The sequence below is a fragment of the Apteryx rowi genome, unplaced genomic scaffold (assembly GCF_003343035.1).
Source record: "Apteryx rowi isolate R43461 unplaced genomic scaffold, aptRow1 scaffold_74, whole genome shotgun sequence".
Classification (NCBI taxonomy): domain Eukaryota; kingdom Metazoa; phylum Chordata; class Aves; order Apterygiformes; family Apterygidae; genus Apteryx; species Apteryx rowi.
In genome coordinates this window covers 3,155,166-3,174,016 of record NW_020451027.1, presented here as the reverse complement: position 1 = coordinate 3,174,016, position 18,851 = coordinate 3,155,166, and the positions used below count along the sequence as shown (strand labels likewise).

The following is an 18,851-nucleotide window of genomic DNA, read 5'->3' as shown; positions in this document are numbered from 1 at the left end:
TTAATTTTATTAGGGAAAATTCATAGAGCACCTGTAACGCTTCCAAACAAAAGGCCAACGACTTTCCTTCTGGAGTAATTATTTTCACTTGTATCTTTTTCTACAATAAGATTTTGTGAAACATTTCCATTCGTTAATACTAGTGCAACTTCACTGATCTCAGGCAGAACGACTCTGGATGCTCTGAAAATGTTCAGTGTAGTGATTTTGTAGGGCTAACAGATGCTTGGATGCCTGTCTATACTAAAAATCCACTATTGCTTTTCCTCATATAAGCATTTTTAAATTCTACTTACACTAGTACATTTTATTTGAATCAAGATAAGGAAAAGAGACTCCAAATAAATCTGGGAGTGAGAATGTTTTTCTCTCCTCTGAAAATATTTTCCTTTTGCCAAACCAAATCAAAGATTGAAATCTTTAAGATTTGTTTATTACCTTGAAAATATTTGATATAAAATGTGGCTTGGATTAGTTGAAAGGTTTGGTTGGATGAATCTTAATTTAGGTTTCAGCCTTTTGAAAACACTTTAAAAATTACCTTACTTTTCCAAAAGAAAAATAATTTCAAGCCAGAAGGTTATATTTTTTAATTTAAAATTGTCAGAATAATTTTCCTACAATTTTGCAATAAAAGATAGTTAAAAAAAATAACCCTTTTCCTTCTAAAAGGCTTCGAAAATTACTGGCCAGCTCCACTTCAAAGACTAGATTGTCAAAAGGGACCACCATCTCACCTCATATCCCTGCTCAGTTTTCAAGAAACAGCTCTCAAGTTCGCAGTTGTCATACAGTCTAAAGCAATTGTGCTTACTTTATGTTCATGATAGATTTGAGTAGATAAATTTTTCTCTTATTATTGCCAGACACTTCTCAGATTTGCATCAAGTTTGGCCAGATATAAACATTTCTTTTCCTGTCTTGAATTACAAATGCGACACCTAGTTTCAGAATCAGTGGGGCTTCTGACGCATAGAAAGATATAGTCCTAAATAAATGCCAGATTAATATAGAATCCTGTTAAGTGATCACAAAGAGTGCAGTCTTTTAGATTAGTTGTTTCTAGAGATACTGATGTAATAAACAGCTTATACAGTAAGTTCTGCATACACAGCTTTCAGAAAATGAATTTCATTTCTTGATCAATTAGTAGATTGTGATTAACATATCAAAATGAAATTTGATATAATGATTTACTTTGGGTTATTGATTTCTGATCTTATTTAAAGAGAGTGTTATATAAGGCCATGTTATATTAATCTATTTCATTAAATTAATACAGAAGTCTGACTTTACTGCTGCAGGAGTGGGGGTAGTCAAGGTTAACATGGCTTGTGTTTGATCCACTCTTCAGTAGTCAGTCTGCCAGATTCTGTTTAACTCATTCTGATTAATCTTATTTAAGAGAAGTTTGAGCTGTCCAAGCACTGCCTGTATCTTAAGACTACATTTCTTTTATAGAGTTTAGCAACATTCAGGGATACATTTTTGAAAGTGATAGATACATGCCAAGCAGACCACAAATGGTCATTTTCCCCCAAGTTCCCTCAGTTCTCAGCCCACTTGAATGTTGTGAGGAAGTCTTTCCCTGCCAGACATGAGGGGCCCCTGGAGCACATACAGGCCTTCAGATGGTGGCAATTGTGAGGACTTGTTCACAATAGTCTGCTGCTGCTAATCTATTTATTCTCATAGGTACTTCTGAATGGAACAAAACAGCCTGTGTGTAATCAAGGTATTAAAGGTGTAGTTTCTGATATCAAAATGGTACATCTCTGATAGTGATTGCATTTATTGGTGAACCACAACCAGCATAGATGTAACTACCTTAGAAATACTAGCTTAGCTATCCCATTTTTAACAGTACCCAAGTAACTCAGGGGCTCAGGATCCGATTTATAAGTCTGAAGCCCACCAAATAGAGTTTGGTGAACATAGGTGCTAAAGTCCAAATTTTGGTAAAAATAAAAGACTTCTCAGCAGCTGCCTATGTACAACCACCATCTTCACCCATGCTTTCATATCATTGGAGGAAGTTGCTATAAAATGCCCTACTTTACTAAAAAAACACTGATGCTCAGGAAGACAGAAACCATTGTTTGGAATTAAGCCATGTGCAAAGATCCCAGCATGCCCCCCTCCAAAATTTAAGGTGCATTTAAGCCATTGAATTCAGCAACAAACTGCTTGGTGATTTAAGGGGCCCCTGGATACTACCAGAATATAAATCAATTATAACAGTAACATCCACTGTTTCCCCCTCCTCACATGGCACTTAAAGATTAAGCTGTGCCATCTCCATCAAGGGGGTATTTTCCTTTTACTTGTATGGGAACACAGTGATACCATGTCATCGTATATGTCATCTGCACTAAAGTCAGTATCACCCCTAGCAAATAAAATAGGTGTGAAATATTCTGAATCAACACAAGTTTGGAAGCCAGAATATTTCATTTTACCTTGTGAACAATATAATTCAAGCTGACAATCTTTCAGGATTTGGTTTGGTACAAAACTGTGGCATATACGAAATGCATTGGCATTAAGATGAATGCTGTCTTAACGAATACTTAACAGGAACTTGATATCCCTTTGGGGCACTTAGCATTACCTCTTGTTCCACATCCCATAATATTATCCAATACTCTAACACAGAGGCCAAGATTTCCAACAGAAATTTAGTAGTTGCCAGGACCCATGCTGAGACACTTCAGAGATGCCTGCAGGGAATTTTTGCTTCACGCTTTTTGAAAGTCATGTCCTTCAACTGGAAACCTGCAAATTAAAGCATCCCAAATCAACAGATGCTTTTTAAAATCTTGTCACAAATAGCCAATTTGATGGCAGAATAAAGAAAAGGGAAAAATTATGAGGGATATTAGAGATCAGGAAAAATTAAGGAAGCTTCTCTATTTTCCTGTTTCATATATGACTTTTTGATGAGTACTTTGCACATTGCAGTACCTCAGAATGATTTATCATTGAAAACAAATAAGGCTTGCCTCACCTGTGAGGTCAGTGAGGCAAAACTAGGAAAATAATTGGTTTTCTGGCCCCCAGCCCTGTTCTCCGCCTATGAAACCAAATAGTTCTTCAGTATTCTCTACACAGGATATTTCCTAAAACCAAAATTCTTATAGCATCTCCTTCTGAACCTCTCTATAGGATATTGTCATACTGTCCTGTCCATGGGATAATCACAGTATTTACCTAAAGCACAGTGTTTACAAGTACAATTTGTGTTAAAATCAAGTGATTTTGGTTACTGATGAAAATCCTGGCTTCCTTTATCTCCTCCTCTGTGCAGTTGCCTGCTGAGGTTCCTGAGTTCGAATTCCTTTTGAAACCATTTAGCATTGATCAGGTAAAACTATGTAACATATTAGCTCAAATCTCTTCCAAATACCTTTGAAAATATTGCTTGCCTATCCAATTATCCCCTTTGAGACAGAGGTATTTTTCAGTGTAAAACCAGTACTTACAGTTTTAAGACTTTCTGTTTTGTTGTATGAATTATCTCACTGTGAAAGAAAGAAAAAAGAGATTTAGAAGAGGATTTATAAGTCTGTTAACACATCGCTATTGTGCTGAAGTGGAAAGCATAGAGGTAAAAAGTAAATTTACAACCCATCTAGCACTTAATGTTCAATGCTTTTGTAAAAACACTATTTGCCTCATTTTGTCAAGCACTCCTGTAACCTTGATACTCACAGGAAGATGATTGGTACAGACAGAAACTTCCTGATTAGATGGTTCATTAGCAGCAAGGTACAGAATACTAATTGCAAATTTTCATCTGCATTGACAAGGCCTGACCTAGCATTCATCTCTGGCAGTGGAATTGCTTCCCTGGTGATATCAACCACACACTATACAATAAAAACATGTCTTTTGTGCAAAAAATCATCAAAGATGAGAATAAGTGAATCACATGCTATTGAGTTCTGCAGGTCCCAGGGGAATCCTATAGTACCTTACAGAGTTAGTTTGTTTTGCCTATCTAAGTGTAAAATACTCAGGAGAGACTTCATATGTTAAAAACCAAACAGCTTTATCTCCTTTCTGGAAATGCAGCAATTCGTACAGCATGCACCTTAACTAGTAACTGACCATGAGCAAGTACAAGGCACTAGCAAACACTGCTTGAAATTCATATAGCTGAAAATATAGTTAGAAGCAGAGTCTGGGTCATCACTCCCATCATTTCTATCATATCTAAAAGAGGATATATCTGAGTGAATCAATATGACACTTCTGTAATCTCTGGTTAAACTTTTATCTTAGGTTAGTGGACAGAAATCCCTTACTACGTGGCAGGAAAATAGCTACCTAGAGGAGCAATAATGTACTCATAATTTCAAAGAATGTTTTATGTTTAAGGAAGCAATAGACTTGGCAGATTTTCCAAAATAACTGAACATTTTCAAATACAGCCCTTTAATTTCGTAAATCCATTTGTAATCTGCAGATTGGCAGAACTGAAAGCTTGTGTTCTGTCTGAGTCTTCTGGAAATTAATGTTCTGCTTTGAAGTGCTGCTCGGGCTAAAGAAGAAAAAAAGAGCAAAGCAAGAGTTCAGGACGGGGGGAAAGAATTGTACCTACTGATAAGAAAAGGAAGCTCAAAGGGAATAGTGCTTAGAGAATAACATAAGTTAAACATAAATTTTTTTTCTATAGAAAAGCATGGGGCAAGGGAATTTCCAATGTCTCTTACAGGCAGCTAACTTTGCCAATGTTGTGTGAAATAAATGCATATACAATTGTTCTTGTTGCAAGTACATGATTAAACATGTGAACAGATCTGTAGCAGTTTTGTGAATGAGGTAAACAGCTTCCTGTTGCAATACAACTCTTCATCCACAGGGCTGTTGCCAGTCCTTACTCACATTGGTTTGTCCACTCATAATTACCCAAAGAACTACATACTAGAAATAATGCTAGCTATGAACTGTTTAGTAAATAGGCTACAGACATCATGACCAGGGAGCGTGCTTTTGCTCAGATCCATTATTCTGGTAAACTCCATTATCTAGAGTTTTCAATAAATACTTAAGAAATGTATTTTAATGCCCAAAACATGATGACAATATCTATACTTGATCTTAAGTCCATACAAAGGTTATCCACATTTCATGGAAGTAAATAAAATATCATTCCACTGCTATTCTCTTAGAAACATGTAGTTTAAAATTAGCCTGCCATGACATAACTTAGCCATAGCTACAATGATACAGATCAAGTCCTGCTCATTTTACTCGTACAAGCTTCAAAAGATCTTTCCTGATTTATTTTTGAGTTCAGCATAACAGCTTGCATGAGTAAACTAGCCCATGTCTCCAAACTCCATGAGTGCATAGGAAGAGATATCCCGTAATGGTTAGAATGCCCCAGGGCTGTCAGACCTGAGTGACTTTGGATCAGTTATCATTGGCAACAGCCTACCCCGATTCACACCTTACCACAACTCTGTTGTCATCGGTAGAATTGGTGCAGAACTTGTTACTGTCTCTTAATACTTCCTTCTACGTGTTGGTAAAATAGATACCATAACAGCTACTTGGTTCAAATGTGCTAAGAAGCTGAATGAGTTATTTGTGAGAAAGTCAGAGATTTTTAGAAAACATACTGTATGTAATATGTATTATATTCTGTTATAAAATCTTAGATACTCTGCATAGCATTCAAATGTATTTTTACTATCTTCATGTTATAAATGACCTCTGTTTTACACTTTCTTGATTAAAGCTCTCCTAAAATTGTCTCCTGTGCAGAGCCTGAAGTTCACTGTACGCTCTTCATCTTTTATTTATTTATTTATTTATTTATTGGTCTGGTAGTAGTTTGAAGGTGCGCAATGACTATAAAGTATTCCATGATACCTTGAGTATGAAAAGTATTATAGAAATGCAGCTAATGTTGCATTATATTCTTTCTGAAAAATTCCAGATATCTGTGCCATACAAGGAGGACCTCTGCTACTTTTATTGCAGAGCATGCAGTACTAATTGCATTATGTGATCTGTCTTCTTAAGCCAACACCTGAATAATTTGGTGTTATTTTATTTTTCTCTAATAAGAAAACTATTTAGAACATCCTGCCTGTTTGGAGAGAGGAATTTACTAATATTGAAACTTCTATAACCAAACTATATCTTTAGAGGCACTGCAACACTTTAAAATAAATGTATTTCTCATACTCATTAAATGCATACAGGGTGAGTCCAGTTTCTTCATTCAGATGAAATTTTCATTGGCTCAGAGTCTGGCCCTCATACTCCATGGGTTTCTCATAAAATAAAATTCTGACCAACGCTGAACAGTGGAAAAAACAAGCACCATATTATAAAGCTTTCAGCATTTGTCATATAAAACTGGGAATGGAACAGAAATAGGCTAGAGCTTGTGCAGAAAACCTAATGCTCTATTCACAGAACCACAGAATCATGTAGGTGGGAATGGACTTCCAGAGGTCTCTAGTCCAACCTCCTGCTCAAATCAGGTCCAATTAGAGCACGTTGCCCAGGGCCTTGTCCAGTTGTGTTTTGAATATCTACAACCTCTCTAAACAATATTATCTTCTTCTCAGTCTCCTTCCACTCTTCCATGAAATCACCTACCTGCTGCTGGCTAATAGCACAGGCAAGTTACCAATGTTTTAATTACCAGTTTAAAAAAAAAAGGGTCCATTAAAAAAAAGCTTAAGGTTGCTTAAGCAACAAACACTTTGTGAACTCACATCTTCCACTTCAATTAATTTTACACTATATATGGATTATTTACTGCTTTATTTTCTGTTCATTTTATCATTTATATTAAAAATACTATAACATTATACATTATACAGACTGGAAAAGAAATACCGATTACTTAAGAAAATCACCTATAATTGTATTTGACCTAGAAGAAACAGGATGATGTCAATAAAAATTACACTTTAAATTGGAGCAACACCAAGCAATCAGGAAACAACATCCTCAGAAGTGAGAGGCAGAAGATGCATGATTAATTAGTACTGCTGTCATCTGAAAGCTGAAAACAATGCTTGTATCAGGAAACAAAAGAGGTTACATATTGACATTTGTTTGCTAGAGATGTAGTAAAATATTTTAGAAGACATGACACTGACTAGTATAGTATGACACCATACAGCACTGTAATTATTGCAAAGGAGCAATCAGAACAAAAAGGGACAACACTTCTATGAAAGAAAATGGCAAGGAGAAACACAAACTCTTCTCCCCTGGGCAAATGGCGTAGCCTCTGACTTAGCTGACTGCGGAATCTCATCAAAGCTAAGCTTCCCTGAGACAGTATCCAAATTACATTTAGATATTATGTTCCACTGTGTAGAAATGATATTTATGAGTTAGCAGTGCTACATAAATTCAACCCCTCTCCTGTCATAAATTCAAGGAATTGGGGCAGTCTGTGGTGAAATAACTTAATTTGATCCCCATTAAATCCTGGAATAGCTTGTGAGGAGGAAGAAATATTTGAAGTTGTGAAATGCAGAGCTAAGTTTCAAAGGTGGTGGAAAAGCAGCTCTTCTGGAGAAAAATTCCTCTTTTGACTATCCTGAAAGCAATTCACTTTTATGAGCTTTCAAAAGAACTAGGGTGTGTTCATACATTTGCTATATGGACTATAATAACCACACAGTTACTTGGTAGACTATTTAGCTCAAATACCACCACTGACATTTACACAATATAATCTTGGATTGGTAGCGTGTCTTCACATCTGAGGACTGATTTGCTTAGAACACAGACTTTACAAATCTTCGCGGTTTTCAGAACAACATCTAGATGTAATAGTTTTGACTGCTTCATTTTAGTACTTAGGATATGTTTTTCCGAACTGCAAATTTTGTCTTTTTCATAACAAGCATTTTGGCTCTATATTATGAAAATTCTAAGTTTTTTTTTTTTTAACTTGACTGATATTTTGAATCTGAAAATCTTCAGATAAGATATCTTCCAACTAAGAATTGATTGAAATATGCCTTATTGCTCAGTTTTAAACTTTACTTCTAGACTAGTACCCAGTGTTTCTCTAGTAAAGGTGAAATTAATTTAATCAACAGTTATAATCATCATAGGGAAATGTATCAAATTCCTGTTAATGGAGACTAATTCCACAAAAACAAATTTGAAATTATTCAAAATTACAATGGAAAATATTGAGTTTCTCAGTAACATATATATTAGCTAACTTAAATAATAATGCACTTAAAGTAGATAATCAGTTCTGAACTCAAGTGCATAATTTAGTCCAGCAGAAGAATTCCCAGAAGGCAGAATAATATTTTCATGTTCACACTGTAATGCTCGTATATTTTACTAGATAATTTCAGAAGTAAACTAAATAGACAGATGGCAATAAGAGGAAAACATCCAAACAAATATAAGTTTACGTGTAAATCTAAGGGATGACTTAAAAGAGAAAGAGCTGAAAAATATAAATAGCTATTTAACTGTTTATATATAACTATAGATACAGTTACTTAACTACTTCCCACTAGGAGCCCAGTTCATTTTAATGTTCATAATTACATTTGACCAGAAAAGCCAGCCTGAGTTGGCATCAGAGAGACCAGGGCTCTTCGAAGCTCGCTGAAGAATCACTGGTGGAGTGGGAAGACTCAGAAGAAGCTGCCAGCTCAACACAGCAGGGCCTCGGAGTCGCAGTCCCAGCCTGCAGGAGAGCCAGAAGGTTGCAAGACCACCCAGGAGTAGAGGTGCTAGAGCTGCTGTTGGCTGGAGGAGCTAGAGAGGGTCTCAAAAGGTGGATCACAAGGTTATCAGTGGGTGAGTGGCAGTTGCACATGACTGAGGTGGAAAAGAAGGAAGGGTCCCAAAACAGGAGAAAGATGTTCTAAAAATGACTCAGAGTTGAAAGAGTAGATGTGAACATGTTTTACCTACCCATAACAGGTAACTTTCTTAAATTCCTTTCACAAACCATTTAGCATCAACTATCTGCTCCATACTTAATTTTGGCCTTAAGCATGTGCTTGACTTTAAGTCTGTGTTTAATTAAATATATGGGTAAAGATAAATACATTATCAAAGACTTGCTGAATCGGGGATTGAGATTCTATTGAATTAGGGAGGAAAAAAGAACATCTCAAATTTATTAAGCATTATTTGTTTTACAGTGTTATAACAGTAATGGCCAAACAGATTTTTCAATGTTTTTCCTGAAATTGGGAATGCCTAGTCTCTGCAGTGTGGCAAGGAGAGCAAGCAGGGAAGCACTGAGGGCCAAAGGCCAGAAAAGTTGGTAGGAAGCGAAGATGGTGGAAAGAAGAAGTTCGCTGCCAGGCAGGAAGCTCATTTCACTCTTGGAGCCAGAGCCTGAACTGATAATTCTACTGCAATGATTTTCATAGTACAGTTTATCCACAGTAAACACATATACTAAAAAAGGCTTGAGTTTGTAAGATGCCAGAAGACCTTGATTATACTGGGATGGTAGTATCTGAAAGTGGCTGCTGAGGCTGTAGCCATCTTTCTTCCCTTCCCCTTCTGCTAGCCCAGGCCAAGGCTTTAAGATCTATGAACAAAGTTGTAATCAACTGATAAGACATTAGATGCCAGGACAGCTTTGGACAGAAATTGGGCATTCTGTGTCATAAAGCAGCGGAAGAACACAGCATGAATGAACCCTGGCAACCTGGGGAAGGCTCCTCTGAATATGCGTGGACTCAGTGCCATTGTACCAATTGCCTAAAGCCAGCTCTGTCTAGAAATAAATGGAATCTATCCCCTTTACATTTCTTTAAGTCCTGTCCCCTTACCCTTATCAACCTTACTATCTCTTTCCTAAATCCATAAATGTCAGTTCCCTGTGTATAAGCAGTTTGAAATTATAACTAACATGACCCAGTGAAGCTCAGAGCACCTGTGCCAACTCCCAATTGTTATCTCCTCTTTGATGATGGCAAAAGTAAATAAATCCAGTGTAAAAAAGAAAAAAGAGATTCTGGAAAACAATCTGTTAATATCTAACTACAAAAAATATTGAAAATGAGGATGTTTAATCTTTTTACTTCATCCTCTAATGGGGTATGATACAGAAGGAATGCAAAAAGCATAAAGTGTTTATTAGTCAGCTTTATGCACAAAAAGCATAAAGTGTTTATGCTATGAATCGGAAGGAATGTAATGTAATCAAGCTTTAAGTAGAAGTTAAACTGTGATGCATTTTGAAAGCTTAAAAGACAGCCCTGTGCAGTATCTGCTGTACTGTGTCAGCCAAATACAGCATACAATTCATGACACCATTCTGTAATAGAAAGCTGGGGAAAGACTCCAATCCAGCAAGCAGAGAAATCTGCACCAGGTTTAAAAAATCACTCAGATCTGCTGAAGTAAAATCTTAACAAGCACAACTGCCTTTTGAATCAAAGTCTGTAGGTTTGCAGTGAACAGGCTGACGAGGGTCACAAGCAAAGATGGCATATAGTGGACTCTGTGCCTTTGGTATTATCTTAGTTTCAGAGATGAGGAGAAAGCATTAAGGATCAGCATCAGCTCTTTGGACAGCAGACAACTTAGAAGAGGATGTCCTATCAAGATGAATATGGCTCGTTCAAGAATTAACTTTCTACTCATCTTCTACCTCAGTTTTTTGCTGCTCATCCATTTAAAAAGTAAGATTTTCTCTTTTTCTTATTGTTCTGACATGTCCTCTGGATAGATAGCTAGACGTACACTTCTAGCAGGAAACTTGTTTTGTCAGGAGGCTTTAAAATATTGATGAAGATGCCAAAAGGATTAGGTCCATGAAACTATATGTTGTTATATTCATTGCATATTAGCTTTCCTGATCTTTGTGCTCAAACTTTTTTTTTTGTAAAGAATGAAAGCATTTTTTAAGACTTTCATTCACATATTGAAAGTACAACAACATGAAACACATAGAAAATAAATGGTACCTATACTTTAAAGACTGCTTTTTGGTAACATTCATTCAATGAATTTAAACCTAGCTGCTTAAAGTACAGACTAATTTATCTTTTGCTTAGGCGGTCATGCTTTCTACACTGTTCATCTTATGTATTCTAGTAGCATTCATTGCTTTATTATATAAGCATTACCTTATTGTGTTCTAATTAAAATATCTAGAGAAACCAGTTATTAAACAAATGTGATATATTTGGTGTTCTAAACTCTCCATTACGAGAGAGTACAAAAGTCCAACTATTTCTGTTGAGAAAATATTTTCGGCAAACTTCCACATAAACAGAAGTGTGCAAAATACTGGAAGTCACAATGGTTTTCCTTGATAATTTTGGCAGATGGTTGAGAGTAAATACAAGCTAAGGAGGCTAAATGGCCTCAGCTGGTGAAGCTGATATATGTTTATGAAAAGCAGTAGCTCTTGAACATGTTTAAAATGAAGACAGGCAGGATGTGTGCCTGTCTGAGAATGCTGTTTGATTTGTGTCTGTTGAATGTGAATCGCAATAAGACAAAGCTTTGAGCAGCTGCCATTAAACAAGAAGACTTGGCATTAATGTGCAGTGTTGTGTAATCTGGGTCACCTTCTGTTGCTGCATCACTCAAATTGTTACTTGGACAGTTTACAGCCGAACATAAATTAGATATTGAAAAGCAAACAGATGCAGTTAGATCAACCAGCACTATTAAAAAAAAATTCCAAAACAAAAAAAACCCTTTAAAGCATAGAAGAAAAACACAGAATGTCATAGAAACGCTTATTGTTTTATCCTAGTAGTTTTCTTGCTTGAGGAGGTACTGACATCAATCAGTAATGCCAGAATGTTCTTTTCTAAATTATCTCACAACAGGTCATCTCCTGGACAAAAGGGAATGGATCTTCTACTTTTTTCAAAGTCTGTGTACTGTACGATGAACAACCAGACTAAATCCTTGTGTGAAAATCTCTGAGACAGAATCTGCTATCTAACTAAAAGAAAGTAACTGGAATGGTGATAATTAGGAAATTTCATTTATACATGAGGCAGGCAAATTAAAGCAAAATATAAATGCTGCGGGAAGGGGAATAACAATTTAGATGCCTATAAAATTAAGAAGGTCACATTTAAAACATTATGCATAAAGAAAGCATTGCTAGAGTGTAAACAACAAAAAAGCACACAAGATTCAGCAAAAAAAGGTAACCACAAGTTTTTGCTTTGGCCTTGGATGAGCTCTGTTTAATTCAGGATGCCAAAGGAGATGAAAGTTGTTATATGTCATCTTGTACCTTTTCCTTAGCACAGATGTTGGCTGGGATGACATTTCAGATGTGGCATGAGTTTTTTCTCATATGTCAGTCTCAAGCAAGATGGTTTTCTCTTGTTCTAAGGTAGATTTGTGGCTGTTACAGATTGATGTACTAGAATGGAGCAATCTCAGTGGAAGAGAGAATCAGGCTTAGGAACCTATATATGTAAGTGCAGTATATTTAAGAATCTTGCTGGGTATTTTCACTCGGGAAAGTTTGTATGCCATAGCTTAAAACTGCTAGCAATTTCAGTTAATAATAAGATAACTGTGAACAGATAAAACAGAAATATAAACAGAACAATAGACTGCAATTACTTCCTTACTTAGAAATTAAAGCTAAGAATGACCAAGATATAAAAGTTGAGGATATTACAGGAGTGAGATGATGTCTGGTATGTATAAAAGTTGTATTAACCATTATATTTCTTAATCAATTTACTGGACTTGTCTTTCCCTAATGGATTCTAATCTTAAAGCAAATTAACATAAAATACGTACTACTTAAGTCTTTCTCATAATTGATTTATTCTAAACAACTTGGGAAATAAATAACATTTAGAAGCCAAGCATTCCAAAAACATACCTGCATGTAACAATTTTTCCTGCTCATGAATACTCTGAGGTGAATATTGGTATATATAAATTGAGACACATCCCATACAGCTAGTAGGAAAACAGCCATTTAATAACAGTTACTATTTTTTTTTTAGCAGATGCAATGAAATTGAAACATTTTGCAGGAATACTGTAACATAAAAACAAAATATTGTAACTAATATAGCAGAAAACTAATATGTAGTAATAAAATGAAAAGTCTAAACAAAGTTCTTTAACTTTATCATTAAAATAATAGTGCACCTTCTTATTTGAAAAATAGCTCATATGTACTTTGGGGTGTATTATGAGAAATAGTTCTCATACAACACTAAGTGTTGAATAGATAGCAAACTTTATTAAAACTCTTCTGGACTGCACATAAAAATTCTGTAAAGCTGAAGACTTAGGCATTAAAGAACACAGTCCTCTGGCTTGTGACTCCTTTTGAATCTCCAGCATAACTAGAAATGGTATTTCACATTTATTATCACCAGTAGCAACATTTAACATCAAACTGTACAGTGACAGACTTTTCAGCCTGTAAATGACAGCCTTCCTACAAAAAAATACCAAATTCTTTTTTTATTCTAACTGCATAAAGTGCTTTCAGAAGGGCCACTTGTAATGTAGTTTAGCCCACTGGAGCCCCAGTTGATCAGCAATGCTATCAAGTACAATAGCAGTACAAATACGATTGCTGGTGTTCTGAAATACTTGTACTTGATAATAACAAGTAGAGCTCCATCCTTGCAAAGCTGTATTTCCAAACCCATTCCTCTAAGTGACTTTATCAGAAATGGACAGCACAATGTGCTAGGAAACACAGTAGGAAAAAAGAAAGATTTTGTTTTTATTTGTTCTTGTTTTGTTATAAAAGAGACTTGAACTATGTTTGATTCCTGTTAAAATCCAAGACTGAATTCAGATCTAGATTTCGATTTTGATGACTGTCACTTGTACTGAGTAGCTGTAACAGATGAACATGTAACATTGGTTAGCAGATTTGATTATATGGGCTGTAAACATAGTTTCTTGGTGCAAAACATTTTCTAGTAGAGACACTGGTCTTCTTGGATCTTAAGGATGGTGTGACAATGAAATACTGTGCTTTTAGTTAGATTTCAGATAAAATGTGTTTCAGATAAAATGTGAGACTTAAAGAATTGCATAAAGATGATTAAAAACAGTAGAAAATACCTCCTTCTATTTTAATTCTAGATGTACTAAAATATTTGACACATCAAATTGTAATGCTCATTTGCTTCACTGAAGCATTGGCCCACTTTTTAATATATCATTGTAAGATTCCCATTTATTGTAAGGTTAAGGAAAATGGGTTCTGTCTCTCTCAAATTTTATCTTGTTTGCTTCTGGCAAGTTATTTTACACCTGATAGATTCCCTGCTGCCTGATGTGACATAAAATAGACTCAGTTTTACCTTCTTTTTTGGCTTTATATTCACTTGTTTAAAACAATCAATAAATCAGATTTAAAAAGGGAGAGAAGGAAATATTGGTGAGAAAAGGGTAACTACTTCAACCTAACTGGACAAGACAAAGGCTTTGAGACAGCTACAATGAATGGGTTTAAACTGCAGCCTGTCTGAGGCCACATTACCTCTCAGGGGTGGAGAGGATGGTATATCCCTATGCTTCCTTCACAAGGCTGAATTGACTGCAGTGTTCTAGGTTTTTGTTCAGGTGATGCAAAGGAGCATCAATGATTCCTGATAGAATAGGCTTCCTCCACTGGCCTGGCAGTGCATCTCCTGCCTGTCAGTTTCTCAGGAGCACTGCAAGGCTCACTTTATCTCTCAAAAAATTACTTAAAGGATCTTTTAGAGGAGAACCTGAGATTGTCATACTGGAAGAAAAGGATACAAAAAGACTATGAGCTCAGTCCTCTCCTGGCACAAAAAGAAGGAGCATGTCAAAGAACAGCTGATGCTCCAGCAGGTTGCTCTGATCTTTTCTGCTATCATAAAAGCCACTGAGGTGACAGAGTGCCGCTGGTACCCATACATGAGCACATCCACTGGTACAGGACTTCTCTGCTGGCAGGCAGTGTTTTTCTTCATTTACAGTCTGTCTTCTATGAAGTTCTTAAAACCATCCATAATAAATCACTTTTCTTGGTATATTGATTAATCCTATAACTGGAAGGACCTTATGGTCTTTTCCGATGCAGTCCAGAAGCAGGGGTCTGAGTGATCCAAGCAAATCTTTTGAGCCCAGCACTTCTGGGATTTCTTCAGTTTCCCTCCCCTCTATGCTGCAGAGTGCAGACTTTGCATCCTGCATGTCAGGTGTTTAGAAGTCACTGTGATACGGACAGAACTCGCACACTGGGTTTATCTCAGCAGATCTTTCATTTATTGCTGTCTGGTGATATAGCTTAGCTGAATGCTTTCCTGAGACAGTGTTAAGATTTGTGGCTGGAGGATAAGAAGGTGGACTTGGAAAGTAGGGGCGATGCAGCTGGGCAGGATAGTGGGTGAGGTGGAGAAACAGGACTGGGATCCTGGTTTGAGGAGATGAAATATATAGCCTGAGAGTCAGCAATCTAGAGAGAAATCTGTGGTTTCAGTTAGTTACTTCTCAAATAAATTACAGGACCCTGCCTCTAAACCTTGCTTATAGTACTTTTTTGTAGTTGGTAAAAACATCAACCTCGCAGTTATGTATTTTAGCTGAATACAACAGAAGTCACAGAATGAAATGTTATCATGCATATGGATGAAATGAGATCTGCAGGACACTTGGGTTTTGGCTGTGAAAATCATCACCACAGCTATGCCACAACACAGCAAGCTTGTGGAAAGGTGCAGGCTAAGTGTCTAATCTAGCCCCCAGATTCATGAGTTATATGTCTTTTAGTCTGCTGCAAAACACACATTACATAGGCTAGTTCCGTCTATTGTTGGCTTCCAAATGAGTGACAATTAAAAGAAAACTAACTTTTTTTCTTAAACATCCTGTGTCTCTTTCTCTGTTACAAATTTCTGTTTTGCTGAGAAACTGATAAATTTTATTTTATTGAGGTAAAATTAAATCAGATATAGATAAAATATACAAATCACCTTTGCTAGTCTTTTTTTTAATATATACCTAATTGTTTCCCAGGCCCACAAATGCTCAAATCTTGTTTTGGATTTTTCTTAAGTGACAGATGTGGACAGAGCATTTAGACAAGTCTCTGATATATACCTAGGCAGAAATATGAATATAAAACTTATTCAAAGTAGGATAGGCATTGGTTTCAGCTCAAAATTTCCCTCAAGTCTTCTTCTAGATGAGTAGTATGTCAGGAATGTCTCTTTTTATGATTGCCTACATTTTTTGACAATCCCCCAAACACAAAACATGAATCAGAGTTCAGACTACACAGAACCAATTATTTTTGCCAAGAGTCTCCCTATAAACAGAGATACTTTGAGACTCCATCTAAAACTGCAATCATATAAAACCCTACATCAGGGAAGTATTTTTTCTCATTCCCTTAATGTGAAGATAGTGGTACAGATTTGCAGATTTATTTAAACCTTATTAACAGTAGCCCATGGTTACAAGTACTTTTATATATGCAAGGCCTCAATATAAGTTAGTTTTGTAYGGTGTATAAGTTGTGTACATAATTCATTTCCACAAACTATAACAAATGAACTAATTACAGAAAATTTACTTGTAGCCAGAGATGGAGCTCTGTATGAGGAGGGACAATGAACCTTTACGCACAGTAGTTGACAGGAAGTATGTCTCAAATCCAGAAGAACTTTGATAAACTAGTTGCTTCCATTTTATTGCCCAACAGATTTGCCGGCATATGACTCTGGGCAGAGAGGGGTTTAAGAAAGGGAAAGAGATGAATTATGACAAATATAGGTATAATTTAAGCATCAGCTTTGGAAGTGATTCTGTCTAGGGTCAAGTGTTCAGGATCTTATATCTTAACCCAACATGCAACAACACATCTTTTGTTTCCCTAATCAATTTTTATCACCTTTATAATGAAATATCAATTACTAATGTAATGTTATCCATTTTTTTAGCAAAACATCACTAGAAAAAATATTTTAATTTCAGAACTACTTTTCACTATTTTAGTGACTTCATGACCTTTTAGCAGAGCTGAAAAAATCTACTATTGATTTTATAATTGTTCCCCAAAATGTACATAAATTAAGAATGGAATTTCATTTGAAATTACTGTTAGAGTACGCTTCATTTGGGTTTGCTATTGTGAACAAACCATCTAAGCTGTATTTGCACTCCTTTTCTGCCTCTCTGAGATGTTGGCACTATGCAATTTTTCCCCATGGACAAGCACTTTTAATCTCTTGCAACTATTCCCATTACTCACTAAACTTCTAATTAATGCATAATTACTGTGTTAGGAATAAAGCTCTACTTGTAAAGAGATTTGTGGTTTTGCTCATACTGCTTGTCCCTCATGCACGCTCAGATGATGCAAGTAGCTTCCCAGCACAGTATTGTTAGAATGAACATTTGATGAGTTCATAATAGATATGGTACTTCAGTAGATCCTCATTAGTTAGCTGTGGAATGCCAATGCCATGCCTGTCAGAGCTGCAATCAGCAATGTCTAAGCGCTAGCATGAGGAGCACTACGACTTTCCCTCTGTGCTACCTGTCATAGATTGTGTCTATATCATATCATAAAAGAAATATTTTAGCTTTCAGATGCTTGCCTTCATCCTAAGTGAGTTTAAAGCAACAGCTTCTTGAGTCATACATAAGGTCTTTTTTTTCCCCCCTTTTCATTTATATACCTTATTATGGATAATGCCTCCATCTCTGGAAACAAAAGAAATCCTAAGAATGTAAAGTATAGTCTCACAATTTTTAAACAGGGAAGTAACATCTGCAAGCTTGATTCAAGTGCATAAAAGTAAAATTAAAAGACATCCCAACCACACCTGTATTTGAACCTTTAAATTAAAATTCTTAGATTGCATGCTTAAGATGCTACATCTACTATTCCAATAACAGAACAAGACTATCAAGTTACAGACAATAGTAAACACTAAACTCTCTAGGACAATCTCTACACTATGCTTTATAAAATGGGAACTGTAGACATTGAGAACCTCTGAAAATTAAACATTCCCTATATCCTGTACTAGTCACCCAGAAATCATAATGCAAGAAATTAATTGGCATTTTTGAAAATTTAGCTCTCAAATTGATTTTAGCAGTACATGATAAACACTGAATGATGTATTGACATAAATCACTTAATTGTGGATAAGTGGGAGAGGTAGCAATTTAAATGCTGTACTTGGCTGTTCTTTGCTGATGTTCGAAAATATTCTCTCCCTGTTTGCAAGAAAATGTGTGCAACTTTTATTCACACTGAACATTTGATTCTAACAAGCAATGAAAGCGAAAACAGTAGTGAAAGGAAAATGCAAATGTGAACTTCCGTTATTGAGACCTCTTTAGACCTTCACAAAACCTGTAGCAGTACCTAGTTTATCTTCCATTTTGTTTTTATTATAAAAAAATCTACAGTTCAACTCGAAAATACAAATGATTATCATGGGTCAGGAAAGTCAAGGAGTAGAAAGGGAATTCTGTAGCAAGAACATTGTTCAATCCCTATAAGCAGGTGTTTGTGACTAATGACATATTAGGAAAGAGTGTGACAGGAAAGAAAGGAGGTTGGGTGAAGGGTATGTGTCACCACCTGTACAGACCCCACATGTGATTTTGAAACAATGGCATACTGTGCAGCATCAGAGAAAATGTGCTGGAGAAACCCATGCTAGAATGTTAAAATGTCGTATGAGTAGTGGATATAAATCTACTATGTTAGTATATACATAAAACTTTCAGCTCTGTCCAGGCTTTACAAATACATCTAGCTATCTACAGCTGCTTTGCCAGAGGGAGCTGGTGACCAATCTGTTTAGATAATTTGGAAAGTTCATTAAAGATGGCTTTGTCTTTTTTAACTTTTAAAAATCTGTCCCTGA

The 18,851-nt window shown here is 36.0% G+C and overlaps 1 protein-coding gene across 1 annotated transcript in view; it reads left to right on the top strand.

Moving 5' to 3' along the window:
• The window catches only part of CRB1 (crumbs 1, cell polarity complex component), a 140,137-nt gene that overhangs the window by 7,734 nt on the left and 113,552 nt on the right, over positions 1–18,851 (top strand). Inside the window, exon 2 of the mRNA XM_026087853.1 lies at positions 10,498–10,655. Coding sequence (XP_025943638.1) covers positions 10,580–10,655 — 76 coding nt within the window. The 5' untranslated portion in view covers positions 10,498–10,579. The remainder of the gene's footprint in view (positions 1–10,497; positions 10,656–18,851) is intronic.